Source organism: Alligator mississippiensis, chromosome 3, assembly GCF_030867095.1.
Source record: "Alligator mississippiensis isolate rAllMis1 chromosome 3, rAllMis1, whole genome shotgun sequence".
Taxonomy (NCBI): Eukaryota; Metazoa; Chordata; order Crocodylia; family Alligatoridae; genus Alligator; species Alligator mississippiensis.
Window position 1 is genome coordinate 147,064,846 of NC_081826.1, and position 15,470 is coordinate 147,080,315.

The window sequence follows — 15,470 nt, forward strand, 5'->3', positions numbered from 1 at the left end:
TCTCAGACAATCTAACATTGTACTGGTAGACACGAGGCATGTCTACATGAGACGCTGACTGCGCACTAGCTGAATAATACTGAGCAGTAGAGCATCACAGCACAGACAATGTTAATATGCTACTGCACAGTATTATTAGGCTACTCCACAGTAGCATCACTTAAAAGACTTTTGCCAGCACTACTGCACAGTAACTCTGATTACTGTGAATTTATTTGGTAGTTGTTAATATCAGTACTAAACAAATGTGCAGTAATCACTGCACAGTAGTGTTTCATGTAGACATGTTCACTGGCTATTGCCTAAAGTACCTACAGTGCAGGCAGACAGGCTCAACTAGCACCAGAGCTGTAATCTAAATATTCACTGCAAGTTAGGAGTGATTTGCCTCTCTGATATCAGTTGTCTGGCTGAAATACCTGTTAATATTTGTTGGCACTAAGATGAAGAATACTTTGTTGGCAAATAGCAAAGCAAGCCCTGCTGCCTTCCTGTCTGACTATATAAAGTTGTGTTTTGAAGCTGTCAAAAAGTTGTGTTTTGGGGGAGCATTATCACCTGATAATTAGCCCAACGCGTTATTAACCCATTTTCTGATAATATTGCTTTATGAACTTCTTTTTATTTTTAGCTGAATGGCTCAGTTCACAAATTATATAACACTGGAAAACTGGGTGGGTTGGAGTTTCTTTCCTAGAAGTCAGAGCCTGGAACTAAGAAACCCAGGGAGGAGAGACAATGTCCATTGAGTTCAGAGGGGAGGAAACTAAGGTGCCCAGCCCAACCATCCTGGAATGGTTCAAACACCTATAGGGAACTGCCTATGTAGTCCCAGTCCCAGTAAAATCCCTCCAGGCCCAGTAAACTCCATGGTGCTTGAACACTTTCCACACCGCTGCACAAAACGTGCTGAAAATTTGCTGCAACTCCATACCTGTAGCAGGCTAAGATGTGAAACACGTAGCTCACGCATGTCAGCAAGGCAGAGAAAATAGTGAAAATCCAAGCACCTGGAGAAAAAAGCCACCATCATCTTTGTTCCTCCCACAGCTCCTGTGACCCAATTGCAAGAGCATTTGAACTCGCTTCAGTGATCATGGCTACTGCACACACTCCCCTGTTGCATCTTGGACACGTCAATAGAGAACACCTTTTGTCTTTTTCATTTTCCATATGGTTGAGCATCAGGCCCATGTCTACGCCACCACCTTCTCATTTCTCAGAAATGCTGTGATCTAATCACTGAACTATAAAACCATGCACAACCCAAAACCCTGGACCAGCACTCTCTACTCAGAGCCAAGCATACACTGGGCAAAACTGAAATAGGAGAATCTAATAATTGCACAAATGGAAGGAATAACCTTCATTTCACTTTCCTTCCTTGCTCTCCCACCATAGTACCTCACTTGCCATGCCCATTTAGCCCTTGACTCACCTGTGAGATAGCCAAATAGGTAAGATGAAAGCTGCAAATCATTCAGCTCTGATGGTGCTTTTTGTAACAGGGCAACTTACCAACATCTAAACTGACCTCTGATACCTCGTGTTTTACAAATAACATGAAGGAAGAGCACACACCAACTGCTGAAAACAGTTTTGAACAGTGTTCAAAAACACTTCCTTAGCCTGATGAAGGGTTCTTGAACCCGAAAGCTTGCTTAATAACTATTCTCCAACTATTTGGGTTGGTCTAATAAAAGATATCAAATTTACCCAAGGAACCTTGTCTACAAATAACATGAAGCATCTTTCCACTGAGCCAGATTCAAGCAGTGACTTGGAAATCCCTCCTGTTTATGTCTTGCCATTCTCTAGCTCTTGCGGGATTTCAATCCAGACCAAACGCTTCTCAGAAAGGTTGCTGGAGTTCAGCCACACAGGCACCACTTGCATTTAAGGTAGGAGTGATCAGGTGGAATTCTCTGGGCTGGGCTGCTCAGGGGTCAGGCTAGATGAGTCTCACGCTCCCTGCTGACCTTTGGGCACCAGAGTATTTCCTACCTACTGGGTGTCTTAAATGTCTCAGTGCAATTCTGTTCCACCCTGTTTAAGTTCCTGAAAATCCATCTATTTTTGTAGCATGCCATCATCTTACCCTTAAGAACAAATCACAAAGCAGGAGCAAGGAGGAGGAGGAGGGCTCACCCACCCTTTGTATTAACAGTTTTTTCAGGAACTCAAGCAAGGTGGAATAAAATCACACTTAGGCATTGAAGTCCACTTCTGCACCTAACAGGCGGAATAGAATTTGGCCCTCAGGCAACCAGTAAGTGCAGTTAATGCTTTTAATATCACACGCATTCTGTCTTCTAAAAAATGACACATCTGTACCTTGGGTGACATTAATAAGCTCTTTCATCTTCAGGACAGCTGGTTTAAGTACTTCTGAGGTATTGATGGAAGCACCAAGTTCCTCAAAACTCCCCTCCAGTATCTCCAGTTCATGAGAGACATGTTTGTAAATGTAAAACTCAATAATGATAAACTGGGGGAGAAACAAATAGAAACAGCAGCTTAGCAACTAGCATCCTTGCCATTGACCAGACTGACAGACTGACATACTCTGCTGGATGGCTGTGGGGCAGTGCCTTCGCTTCTGGTGAGAATCCACTGGGGTCTGCCCTGTTACATTTCACTTTGAACACACTAGTTTTTGGCTCAAAAACAAAATTACACTACCTTTCACCTCCTGGGATTTAGCCTGCCATATAGATGACATCTAATAGGTGGGGACAATCTCTGTGATTCGAGGAATATTCTTCACATCCCCTCCACACGGATGGCATAGAAGCCCAGAACTGAACAAATTCTTTAATATTCACAGGCAATTATGTAATATAAATATGCCCACAGGAGAGAGGTAGTTACTTGTGTTAGTGTGAAGTCTAGCACAAAGCAGGGTAGAGATGCACCTTATAAACTAAATGAATCAGAGATGCACAGGATCCACAGGAGTGTCATGCATCTCACACGACACTGGGCAGGGTTTTGGTCTGGAACCTGGAAGAGAGTGATTCCTCCCAATACCCATCCATCCTGGCCCGGAGACCAGTACAACACAAGTTGTGGCCCCAGTAGAGCCAGTGGCTCCATGTGACACTTTGCCCACCCTCGTGGCATTCAGTGACCACAGAGGGCTGTATTACATTATTTTCTGTCTGGGCCAATTCTCCTTGGGAAATAAGTGTACACCTTACTCACAATGTACAGGCAGATTAAGGACAGCACAGAAGTGCAGATCATTCTTCCAGGGAACCGGAAGCATGGGTCCCATTCATACACTTTCCGCTGGAACCAAGATTTCTGAGCCTGCCTGTTCAAAGAGGGACAAAGAAGCCTGAAATGACAGAATACGACAGCCAGGGCTTTTCAGGGCCCAAACCCCATGCCAGCACCACTCTTGCCCTACCCATAAAATCACCCTATCTCACCTGCCTACCCCACATCTCCCTTGCCCACAACAGCTGTTGGTGGAGGATCTGCCTGGCCCCAAACAGGGGCCAACATCACACCCACCTGCTCTCCAGATGAAGCCGCTGGGGGCTCACGCTGGGAGCTCCCCAACTTACACTGCCTTTGCTGCAAGGGCAGGCCCTCCCCCCTGCTGTGCACTGGGCAGGCAGATAGGGCAATGTGGCCACAGGGAAAAGGGTTATGAAGGTCAATGGGAAGGTGCCACTGTGCTCTGTTCACCCTTGTCTGCAGGGGATTCAGAGGGGACATAACACATCACCTCCTGGATGACTGGGACTCTTCCTCACCACATGCCTCCTCCCATAGCCAGAGAACCCACCTTTCCCCAGACAAGCAGAGCCCTAGCCTGCCCAATCAGTCAATAAGCACCAGTGAATTTAGGTGCCCACCAGACCCCTGGTCTGAGGTGACAGTGCTGCAGCAGCCATCCATGCTTACTGCTGTGGGAGCTTCTGGAATAGCTGCTTGACATGCTGGGCCAGATGTGCCTCCAGGAAACGTTTGTCCTCCTGTTTGAAAGGAATGGGAGAGGGGTAGTGTGAACATGAGAAAGAAGGCTGAAGAAAGTAGGTCTTCTTCAGAAATAGCCTCACAGCCACTGTGTGGGTGCAAGGAAACCTCATCTGGCATGGCTTTTGGGGTCCATTCCCCACCCCACTCTTCCTTCACTGCCTACCTCTGGGGACTGGCACCTCCACACTGAGCCCAGGGAAGCTCTGGTGGGCATGCCCCTTTTGGATGTGTTGGGTTGTTGCCTCAGCCTCCTAGCTCAGTGAGATGCAGCGGAAGGTGAGGGAAGGAGGAAGGGCAGAGAGCCCAGCACAAGCCTTTTGCTGGGCAGGTGGAACCGGGCCTTTTCCTCCTGTTGAAGCTCTGGGCAGTGCCTCTTTGACCTGCCCACACCTGCCTTCTGTGGAGTGTCCCAGAGAAGAGGAAGGAAGGCATGCATGAAGACCGAGCCCTGACTGTGAGCGGGAGGCTGCAGGGAAGCAACAACCGCCCAGTGCTGCTGCTCCAGACACTGGGATTGGTGCTTGTTCACACACCACTTGGCACTGGGAGCTGAAGAGAGAATGCATGACGGAGTAACGGTCCTGAGGAAATGAAGGGCAAGGAAGGAATAACGCAGAGACCATCCACCATTCTCCTGGATTGGGGAGAAGGCTGGAGCACTCACCCCCTAACTGAGCCACTGTGCTCCTGGGCTCTGCCACAGTCTGCCCACAGCCTGTGAGACTCTTTGCAGAGAGCTGGATGGTGAGATTTGACTTTTTAATGGACTCTCTTGGCAGAACAGGTGATAGATGACTTGTGGAAATGCACTGAGGCCTCTGGTGTGAAACCAGGCAAGCCAATTCGCCCTGGTGGAAAGGTGCAGAGCATCAGCCTGAGGCCCTAGCAGCAGTTAACCCTACTTAGACTCAGAGCCAGGGAAGGAGTTTTCACAGAAGAGCGACAAGCTGGGAGCAGTTGCCCACAAACACTCACCTTTGGCACCTCCTGGTGTAAGTGAGCCCTCATGCCTTTCACAAACATGTGCACAAACTGGCCCAACAAGAAGACCAGGCACAAGAGGGAAGGCCAATAAAAAAGTATCTTCTCATATTCTCCAACCACCTGCAAAAGGAAAGCAGAGCACACAAAGGGCATATTGCTCTGTGGTTGTACCCCTCAGGTAACTAATATTACCTGGGCATTATTACTTCAGCATTTAAGGTTTGTCTTGCATCCTGGCTGTGCTAGCCAGGCCCTGGTCTTGACGCTCCATGGATGAAATCCCACTTGTTTCCCATGTTGGATTGGGCTCTCAGTGGTTACTGTGTCTTGTAGATGCAGTCCCAAAAGGCAGGGCAGGCTGTATCCTGAGCTACAGATTCAAGGATCCAAGCCATTGTAACCAAGCCTCAGCAGGAAGGCTCTGTTGCTGATACCAGCAGTTTGAGGTAGCGCCACTATTCACTTCTCATTCGTTGCAACAGAGCGGGCTTCCTGCTGGAGTCAGAGCACAATCTGGAGTGATGGTACCAGCACCACAAATGCCAGGCTGCCTAGGAGAAGATGACTCTCTGTCTCTCACCATTTCCCCTGTCCCAATAGGGGAGAGCAGATGGGAAATGTTTCCCACTAGACCTGAGAACCCTGCACCTCCCAAGACCAGTTGCAAAGCCCAATGCTATGCGCGATAACACACATCCACCTTGACACCAGTCCACCCAAGTAAGGTATTTTCTCTGGTGTAAAATCCTGCTGAAGTCAATAAGGTCTCATATGGATCTGCCCACAGGACACTGGCTTGAATTTCTGCATTGAATGAATGTAATTGTGTGCACAAATCAGGTATTTGGGGATGTAAGGAGACAATTAGATGTCTGATAGGTCATGTGATTAGTTCCCCATTTTTTGCATGGTGTTTGGCTTCCTGTCCCTTCACATGCAAGATCTTGACAGGAGAGTGTTCTCAGTGACAGATGCAGTTAGTAGCTTTCATTTTCCTAGAGGGGTCATTGAAGCCCCAGCCTATACATGATCTAGGGGGGATACAGAGTTAAGCATGATCATTTCCTTTAGCATTCAGTTGAGCTTTTGGATATATTATTTGGCAGGGGGGTTCTAGTTAAACCTTTGTCTCTCCCAAGTGCCAGAGATGCTGAAACAAGATGCCTCATAAAGATCAGTAACTAAAATAATCATTGTCAAGAAATCTAAACTTACTTGTCCATGTGGGCACTGAACAATGCATGCAACTGCGACTACGAACCTGCAAAATACATTGGTGTTATCAGAGTCCCACCGCAGTAATGACACATACAGTGCCACTGGGTACAGCCCTGCTCTGTCACAGGAACACCAACCAACATCCAGCTACTGGGTGTGTACAGGACACAGCCCAACAACCACGCGGTCTCTTGAAGGCTCTGGGGCTCTGCACACCCACAGCTCTCCAGCAGGCTGCAGGATCCAGGCCTGAGACATCAGCTGGACACATCTTGAACTTTCAGTTAAATTATTAATTTGGTTATCAAATAGCTTCTTCATTTCCAAAACTGTACAGGACTCAGGGTAGACACCGTCTACCTGGCCTTAGCTTGCTTTAATGTGTCTGCACAACAGCTGCCCCATGAAAGTGAGCAGCATTGCTCCCAAAGCAGCGAGTAGAGGGGGGTGCAGCTTATGAATGCAACACTCCTGAATGTTACAGATGAAGATAACGCTCCAGGGAAGTAGAGACTGAAATTCTCTCCCTGTCAACCTCATGGGGACAGCATGGACAGGCCCTTCCCTGTGTTGCCTTGCCGATATGCCTCAGCCCTGCTGGAAGGGGCCACCTCTAGGGATAGAAGGGAGGACTTCTGCCTCCCAGGACTGAACCCTGTCAGCTTTCCAGAGTCCCCTGGCACCTCACACTCCACTCCAGAACACATGCCTGACTAAGTGGGTTGGGGTACAATTGCACTGCCATCACTGCTGGGACTGCAGCTCCTGGAGAAAATCAGAGCTAATGTTAAGCTGGCCAGAGGGCAGTGCTGCTAGCAGCATAGCTGCACCAGTGTGGAGCACCAGTGTGGAGCACAGCACAGGTTACAAGCCCTCCCCAGGAGTCTGGGAAAATACCCAATCATCTAGCCCATGCTGGGCTCTATGCTGCCACAACAGCAGTGCCAGCAGGACTGTAGTCAGGCAGTGCAAGGTGAGCTGGGGTCTGCCTGCATGAGTTTCAGTGACACCCATGCAGACATGTCCCTGGGTGGAGAAGGCTGTGAGTAGCCTTAGGGGCTTGGTTTTTACATGGGTCCTAGCATTCTGGCCTGATCTAGTAAAGTATGTGAGCACCTGAGAAGGAATTTCACTAAAACCAGTGCTCTGTGTAGTGCAGTGCAGTGTAATGCAGTGCGGTCTGAAGCCTAAACTCAGCAAAAAGATTTACTGCAGGGGAGCACCCCACTTACCAAATGAAAGTATAGGAGAATCCCAGCGCCGACCCTACGACCTGGAAATCTGTCGAGAGGCAGGCGAAGAGGGGGAAATAGGAGAGACCCACTTCAATGCCCCCCACCAGGAGCACGATGGCTGGTAAGAAAGCAAAAGGTGCCATATGGTGACCCTTGGTGTAAAAATCCTCATTTAGCAGTGAACTGTCCTGTGTCCACACCTGCACAGGTCAGCCCTCCTTTCACTAGCTAGTGACATTGAGGGGGAGCTGGATGTTACTGTGCTAACCCTGAAGTTCAGCCTAACCAGAATGAAGCCCACAATCTCAGCTACTGGCTGAAGGAGCTACACAGACAGGGCGCATGGCAGTTGTTCACCTCTAAGGAACTCAAAGCTAAGTGACCATCTGACAGAGAGCAGGAAGATCCTCAGTCTGACAGGAAGGGGCAGAACCACAGGAAATCCTCAGAAGAGGAAAAAAGCCAGTGGCCATTGCCCTGCTGAGCCTTTGCAGCTTCCTTCATCGTTCCGCACACACACACCTTTACATCACCATGTTGTCCTCTCCTTGCTCACTAAGTGACACCTAGCTTAAGCTGGTGTGATTGCCATGTTTTCAGACACTCACAAAGCGCACGTGGGTTGGAAGAGGAGTCTATGGGTAAGGCATAAGGCAGTCCATGCTGCACTAACCCACAATCAAAGCAGGCCTGAGTCTCCTTCCTCCTGCCCCTTGTGCAGTGACATGCACTAGCATGCAGTACAGCTTGCCCACTGGAAGTCCTATATAACAGACAATAAGATGCAACCTGCCCATGCTAGTGCTGAGGAATCTGAGCAGACACACATTAGCTAGTACAGTTTGCAAACACCTCTTTTGGCCTTGTGTTAAATGGGCTCCATTCATAGCCTCCCCTCCTGTAAGCTACTTTCCAAATCCCCAGCCTTCCCCATCAGTATGTGAGCAGAATGTGTGCTACACACTCAGTGCTGACTGGTCCAGGTCTACCACTTGGACATAAGACTTTGACACTCCTCAGGCTGCTCATTTACAAGCAACTGAAACCAATGCAGATGGAGATGAGAGCAATCTTTTCTGGGCAAGTGACTGCAAGCATCTTAACCTTTAATATAAGACACACCCAGTCCTGGTAGAGGGAATAGTGTTGGCGATGGGGCTTGTAAGGAAAGGCCGCAGATGGCCAGCCTACCAGCGGTTCCTCTTCAGACCCAGGGTTAACTGGTTTCTTGCACTTGACTGAGTCCTCAGCCCCAGCAGAAGTACAGCACGAAGCCGTCAGACCTTGCACTAGCACCCAGGCCTCCCAACAAATGGAAATTGAGACTGAAGGGCTAGAGAGTGCTGGCCTTTGCAAATATGATCTGCATCCTACCTTGGGCCCATTTGGGCACGCGCCATGACAGGTAACCCTCCGAGAACAGGAACATAACCTTATTGGCAGTAGCTCCAAATGCAAAACCAAATGACCATCGGTTGGTGAACGTCCCAACAAAGTCCAACGGGCTGTGAAAAAAGAGCAGTTCTAGCTGTTGGATCTGAGGCTGCCAATCTGCCCTGCTCTCAGCCAAGCGTTATCACAGATCTGATGTCCCTCCTCTTGACTGTCTCTCTAGGTGGTAGAGGCCAATTCAGCCTGAAGCTATGGTTCTGATGCAGATAAGGCCTACCCTAGTGTAAATAATGTAGGAGGCTAGGCCTGATTGCCATAACTACCCCTTCCAATCTGGATGTCTAGGGATCTGATTCCAAAGGCATTGCTCCATGGCTTTATCGCTGTCAAGGAGTGTAGTAACCTCTAGCAGTCCTTACATCTCCTTAATGAAACTCCTGTCATCACCACTGCAGTGACTGCAGGGGCACTAGGGTAAATTAAGTCTTGGAGAATGAAGGGTCAGGCCCACAATATTAATTCTATAGCAGATGGATTCATGCAAAATCCAAGGTTATTGATTAGAGCAGCCTCCCTGTTCCTGAGAAAAGCCAGCCAAGGGAGAGCGAATGGGAAGATACCATGTTCCTGGGGGAGGAGCGAAGGGGAGCACAGAGTGGCCATCTCTCTGGGAAGGGCTGGGATCAGATGCGGGTTAGGCTCAGACTCACATCACAATTCCGAAGCGCCCATCGAGGAGATGCAAATTCTCATCTATCGGCCTCCTGTTCACTCTTCTTTCCAGGAAGGAAAGCACCAAAATGATGGCACACTAGAAAGAGGAAAGTACAACTGTGAGAGGGGAAGGCTGAGGGCCACTTACAATGAGAGAGAACACAAAGGCAGAGGGGTTGGGAAAGGTGCCTCTGGGGCCCTGGCAGCCCAGAATAGAGGCCATGTGCTAAAGAATTTGCCTGCCTTGCTGGCTTTCACATAATGTCCAAAGGGTTCCCCAGGTCACTTCCCGTTGCTGCTCCTGCCACCTGAGAGCATGATCTTCCTTCCCCAGTCTGACTTTCCCCTCACACAGATCAGTAGAAATCTCCCCAGCTCCCACTCCTGCGATGACCTCTCTGAGCTGGCCACAACAGGACAAGTGCCCGCTTTAACCCTCTGCATGGCAGGTGGTTGCCACACAGGGAACCAAATTTAACATAAGCCTAAAGGGGCATGATTTAAATCTTCTCCCTGCCGCTTCCCTTTGTCCACCTAAATGGCACCTTTGTAGCCAATTAAGTGACACTTTTGGCACTTACATAAAGGGAGTAATTCTGTTTTCCCTGCATTGTGAATGCACAACCATGTCCATGAGACTGTCTGGGCACAGCAGGTTGCACGCTGGTTTGGTGTATGCCAGTGCCCATTCTAGATGTCTGTCTGCTTCATAGTCACAAAACCATAGCTGTCCAGAAACCCACAGATAACAAGTGTTGGGTGCCACAGGAGAACCCTCCCTTGTTGTAGCCCCAAGTGCTGAGGGGCTGGACATTCAGCTAGAAAGCAGGCACCCCAACTTCTAGGCTGTCTTGCCTAGAGAGGGTTTGAATTTGTATCTCTGTAACTTCCTATTATAGGACTTTAAGCACCATGCCACAGATTAGGCCTGGCCCAAGCCTTTCTCTGGAGTTCCTTTTGGAAGCAATGGGATAGCTGATGTCCTGGATGGGAAGAAACTTTCAGTTTTAGCCTAGATCCTTGTCCCCAATGGGGATGAAAATACACCACTGTGCTACTCCACCCATTCTGTCCAATGATTATTAAATGCAATGGGAGCTGACCCAGCTTCAAAAGGAGCACTGGAGGGGGCTCTGAGTAATGGCTGACCTTTGGCATGGCAGTCAGAGTACTGTGCTAGGAAGTCAAAGTGCAATAGGTTCAGGCTTCTTTGGGGTGAGGGAGCCCAGAACTCAAGTACCTACGAGCAGGAGAAAGGGTATAGTTAAAAGCCATGTCCTCCAGGAGCACAGGAGATATCACATAGGCTTGGAGGCTCAGGGCTTCCAGGCACCCTCCCTCATAGCCAGGATGTCCTGAGCCAGGCTTGCAGCCCTAAAGAAACCCAGACTCCTGAGCCAGTCCTTGGCAGAATTCCCCTGAGCAACAGACCCTGGGAACAACTGCAGGAAAAAAAAACACTGGTTTGTTCCGTTGCTACTCTTACAACACTGAAAATGAGGACATTATTGGCATCATTGACCCACTTCAGGGTCCTGGGAACCATATTTCATTCTGGAAGCATGGTTTCATTGTTTGTCCTTCCCAGTGTGTTCCAGCCCAAACTGGAACAAAAACATATCTTGCATCTCTGTAAAAGCACTGACATGTCTCGGAAAATGAAAGCCTAGCTCTAATTAGGATGCTTTCATTCCCCCATATACCACATCCCTTCAAACGCAAGATCCATTTTTTAAATGGGCTGTATGTTAAACTTGATTAAAAACAGAAACAAAAAGGCTCTTATATGCACCATCAATGCTTGTAGATGTGTTGTGGTTTGACGTTTTACTTTTTTCTTAAACTGAAAGTCAACAAATTTGGATTTATCTTAAATTTGAGGAGCTCATATTCAAAGGAAGGCTGTCGTTTTTTCCCTGCAGCAAAACCCCCGGTTTTTCTTTTTTTTTTTCTTTTAAAATGCATTCCCTCCCCTTCCCCAACCGTTTCTGACTTTTTCTTTGCCTCTCTATTCCCTATAGAGAAGTATAAGTGAATTAAGACATAGGATAAGCTTCAGCATTTAATTTGGTAGTAAGTTCTATTTGTTTTGTTTTTTCTCCTTCTTTATATTGTATAATTATTATGTTTATGTTAATTTTTACTGTTCTATATTACTGTTTTACTAATACTATATGATTTATGCCTACGTATGTAAGTTAGCAAAAGTCATGTCAACTTTCCATTTTGTTTGTCAAGTCTCCGTCCTGTCCCCAGGTCTTGTTGCATAACCCATGACTCACACCTACCCCTCCTATGTAACTTGGTTCCTGAAAGAATGGGGATGAATGAGGGTGCTTGAGAGACAATGGCAGTAGGTCTAAAAACAGCTCCCTCTGAGTGACTGAACCATCAACACCAATACCTGGACCAACGACCCAGCCCTTGGAACCACCCTCAGCATCCAAGAAACAAAAGATGAGGCAACCCACCATTGTGCCAGGCTGCACATGCTCAGTAAGAACACCTGAAGCCCTCTGGAACAGGACTGACATTGCCTGGACAGGCCCTCCCCATAGGAGATCAGAGGTAGTCTACCCCATAAAAGAGGTAGTGAAGACTGACTCCTTGGGATGCCCTCTCCATCAGGACGAGCACCATGCCACACCACCTATCCACCCAGAGGCCCTGCCAACGACCCCCCTCTGGACAACACCTACTGGACAAGGACCCCTTTCCAGCCTGGATAGGTAGCTATCACCCCCTACCCCCTCTTCAACCAAGGACTTGGACTCTGCTTCTCTTCCCCACCTGGACACCAACCCTTCCACTGAGTCTCTTTCTCCTGCTGCCATTATGAGTTCTTGTGTGTGTGTGTGTGTGTGCGTGTGTGCGTGCGAACCAATAACTTAATGAGGCTGTGTAGTGTGTTGTCTGTTTAATAAACCTGTAATTTTGAAACCCCGAGTTGGGTTTTTGTCTGTTTCCTGACTGTTTCCTCCTTGCCACCTCTTATCTGCCCGCTGCCCCCAGTCTCTAAGCTGTCAGCCTGTTTCCAGACCCAAGCTCCCAGGTTTCTGCCTTTCTCTCTCTCTCTTTCCTGGCTATCTCCTCCTTGCCACCACTTATCTGCCCCCCATCCCAATATCTCATCTGTCTTTCTCATTTTCCAGCCCCTGTCTATCTTAAGTAACCCCAAGACTCAGTTCATCAGCCAGCTTCTCTCTAGTCCACTGGTTCTAATCCTGGTTCTGGCAACTTTCACTCTCTACACTTTAACTCCCTCTCTCACCTGAACCTTCCCCCAAGTATCTCAGGTACCCAAACCACACACATACATATCGTGCCATCCAAGTTAGGAACTTACTGGTGGGTTGTATGTGTGTGAACTGGTGAGTGTGTGTGTGTATATGTATATATATATATATATATAAATATATATGTCATTGTGTGCATGATATACGAATTAGTGATCTGTGTCTAACTTTTGGGGTGTATAGTGTATGTGCTCCAATTGGTGATAGGTATGCATGTGCCTAGGCTGGTTTGGATGTGTATGTGCCTGAGCTGGTAGTGTGCGTGTATATGCACCTAATTGATTTGTGTGTTTGTATACGTGCAATTGTGTCACACCCTCCTGTCTAACAGCGCAATACTGAAATCCTGAAAGTTGGCCTGATCCCACAGGGCAACATTCCCAGTTAAAATTATGCAAAAATATTGCACTTTCCTCCATGTGTTTTGCACTGTATTTATGTCAGACACCACTGTAGTCTGCTACAGAATTGAGAGCTATGATTGCAGAAAGCAATCGATCCATTGTTGCACAATATACAGAAGTGCGTGGTGCATGGCAGGTTCAGGTTGCTAGTGACTTTGTTTACTTACTGATGGAATAAGGGAATAATGTAGAAATAGCTCCATGTCTATCGAACTCTCACAAGTAACATTTTTCTGCCAGCTCCTGAAATGCAACAGGAGGTAGTTAATGGATAACAAACAAGCAGCCCCACCATTTACCATACTTGTAATCTACACATACAAAACCTTCTCATAAAGGAGATTAGCACATCCTTTTTTGCGGAGACTGTAAAAACTAACTTGATGCTGACATGTAAGGAAGTCCAAGCCCTTTGGTTTGTTCCTACAGTTTGAAGATGTCCTTATAGTTTGGAGCTAGCCAGCTGAGAGATGGGAGGGAATTCAAAGTATTTAATTATTATATGACACAAACAAAACACCAAACTGGAGATGAATTTCTGGAACTTCACAACGTTGTCAAAACTACCTTTTTCACCAAAAAAAGAATCTATACACAATTTTTTGCTTAGCTCTGTTCAGTAACCCATTCAGATTTTCAGTACTCAGAACTGGCAAAAAAAAAATGGAGTAGGTCAGCTAAGGATGGGACCACAATCATAGTTAAATCCTGTCCTGCTAGGACTTCACAGCAGAGTATGGCAAGTGCTAGGGTGGTGGTCAGTGTATCAGTGGTTTTTAGCTTGCTAGCACCTTCCAGGCTAAAGGACCACCTGAAAGTGCCTCACAAATTCCATATCTGGTTTGTACTGGTCATGAAATTCAGCCACCTCTAGGCATAGCTGTTGAGAGCAGCACCAAAACATGTGAAGCATGCCACACAAAAATGTGCCAGTTCTAACCTTGCCACTCCAGGGTAACCCAGAGGGACTCTAGTGAAGGCCATAGAAAAGTAAATAGTGTAATAGGTTTCCAAGCAATACCCAGGGGTGGATGGGATCTTCAGGGTTGCCATCTTTACAGCACAAGTCTGAACTGGGGAAGGCCATGCTCCCACATTATAGAATTTGAATTAGTTGATTTAAACCTGGGGCAGGAGGAAGCGCTGAGCCTCTGAGGTAGCATTGTCTACCCTGTACAGGATACAGGAACGTAAGGAATGCACATCTTTATAAGAGATCAGCCTGCACTTGTTAAACAGCAGCTATGTGCAAACAAAAGCAAGGCAAAGGTCATTCTGGGGAAATTGTATTGACTGTACTGAAATGGAGCTGGATCTCTGTGTCTGACAATGATTGACCTTTGCCTCAACTCTTCCCTTCTGCCTTGTCTCTTACCTGACTAATCGTATAGTCACAGGCAGAAAGGGTAAGACAGCCATACTACTTGGGTACTTCTCCCTGTTGAACTAGCTCAGGGGTGGGCAATTATTTGAGCTGGAGGACCACTTAAAGAGTTTTGGTGAGCTGTTGCAGGTGGTAGGGAGGAGAGAGGGGGAGCAATTTATCCGATCTGGCCCAGGCCCACCCATCCACCCTTCACCCACCACCAGCCGTACCAGATGGAGAGGGTGGGCATGTGGGGTCTCCATGGATGGGAGGGCAGGACGGGGCCATGTGCGAGAAGCGACACCTGGGAGTAGGATGAGAGAGTGGGGCTGGGATCACAGGGCGGTGACAGTGTGAAGCTGAGGCCTGGGGCAGAGCTGCAATCTGCTCCCCACATGTCTGTATGATGGGTGCCAGTTCTGTGGGCAGGGACATGCAGGGAGCAGATTACAGCTCTGCCCCAGGCCCTGGCCCCACACTGTCACCGTCCTGTGATCTCAGTTCTGGCCCCAGCCCAGCCACACGTCCCGCTTCCAGACACCACTCCCCACCATGCCATCTGCCCAGATGAGTGCACCCTACCCATAGGGGTCCTGGGCCAGTCTCTCACCTGCCTGCCTGCCTGCCCAACTCCTTCCTGTACCCCTTCTAGAGCTGCATTTAACCACTTCTAGAGCCCTGACCATCCTTCAAGCCTTGAGGCTAAAACTTACCCAGCTTCTGCAGAAAGCATGCTGGCTGTGCAGCAGAGCAATCTCTCAGGAGCTAAGTCACTGTGCTGCCCAAGCAATAACACATTGGTAGTGTGATTCACTGCTTGTCACTCTTCCTGGCTGCTGTGCTACAATCCTATCTCAGCCTGCACACATGA

At 48.0% G+C, this 15,470-nt stretch overlaps 1 protein-coding gene across 2 annotated transcripts in view; it reads right to left on the reverse strand.

The window, feature by feature from the left end:
* LOC102563798 (stimulated by retinoic acid gene 6 protein-like) overlaps positions 1-15,449 on the reverse strand; it is a 31,997-nt gene extending 16,548 nt beyond the window's left edge. Inside the window, exons 1-11 of one of the 2 annotated variants that reach the window (XM_006259423.4) lie at positions 15,313-15,449; positions 13,401-13,476; positions 9,530-9,630; positions 8,802-8,932; positions 7,425-7,545; positions 6,190-6,235; positions 4,966-5,094; positions 3,916-3,986; positions 3,205-3,316; positions 2,335-2,488; positions 935-1,010 (exon numbers count right to left, since the gene is read on the reverse strand). In XM_006259423.4, the coding sequence (XP_006259485.1) occupies positions 935-1,010; positions 2,335-2,488; positions 3,205-3,316; positions 3,916-3,986; positions 4,966-5,094; positions 6,190-6,235; positions 7,425-7,545; positions 8,802-8,932; positions 9,530-9,630; positions 13,401-13,476; positions 15,313-15,332 (1,037 nt within the window). In that variant the 5' untranslated portion in view covers positions 15,333-15,449. Of the gene's footprint in view, positions 1-934; positions 1,011-2,334; positions 2,489-3,204; positions 3,317-3,915; positions 3,987-4,965; positions 5,095-6,189; positions 6,236-7,424; positions 7,546-8,801; positions 8,933-9,529; positions 9,631-10,682; positions 10,774-13,400; positions 13,478-15,312 lie in introns of those variants that run through there. The other variant, XM_014604395.3, reaches the window with a different exon arrangement.
* Between the last annotated feature and the right edge of the window lie 21 nt (positions 15,450-15,470).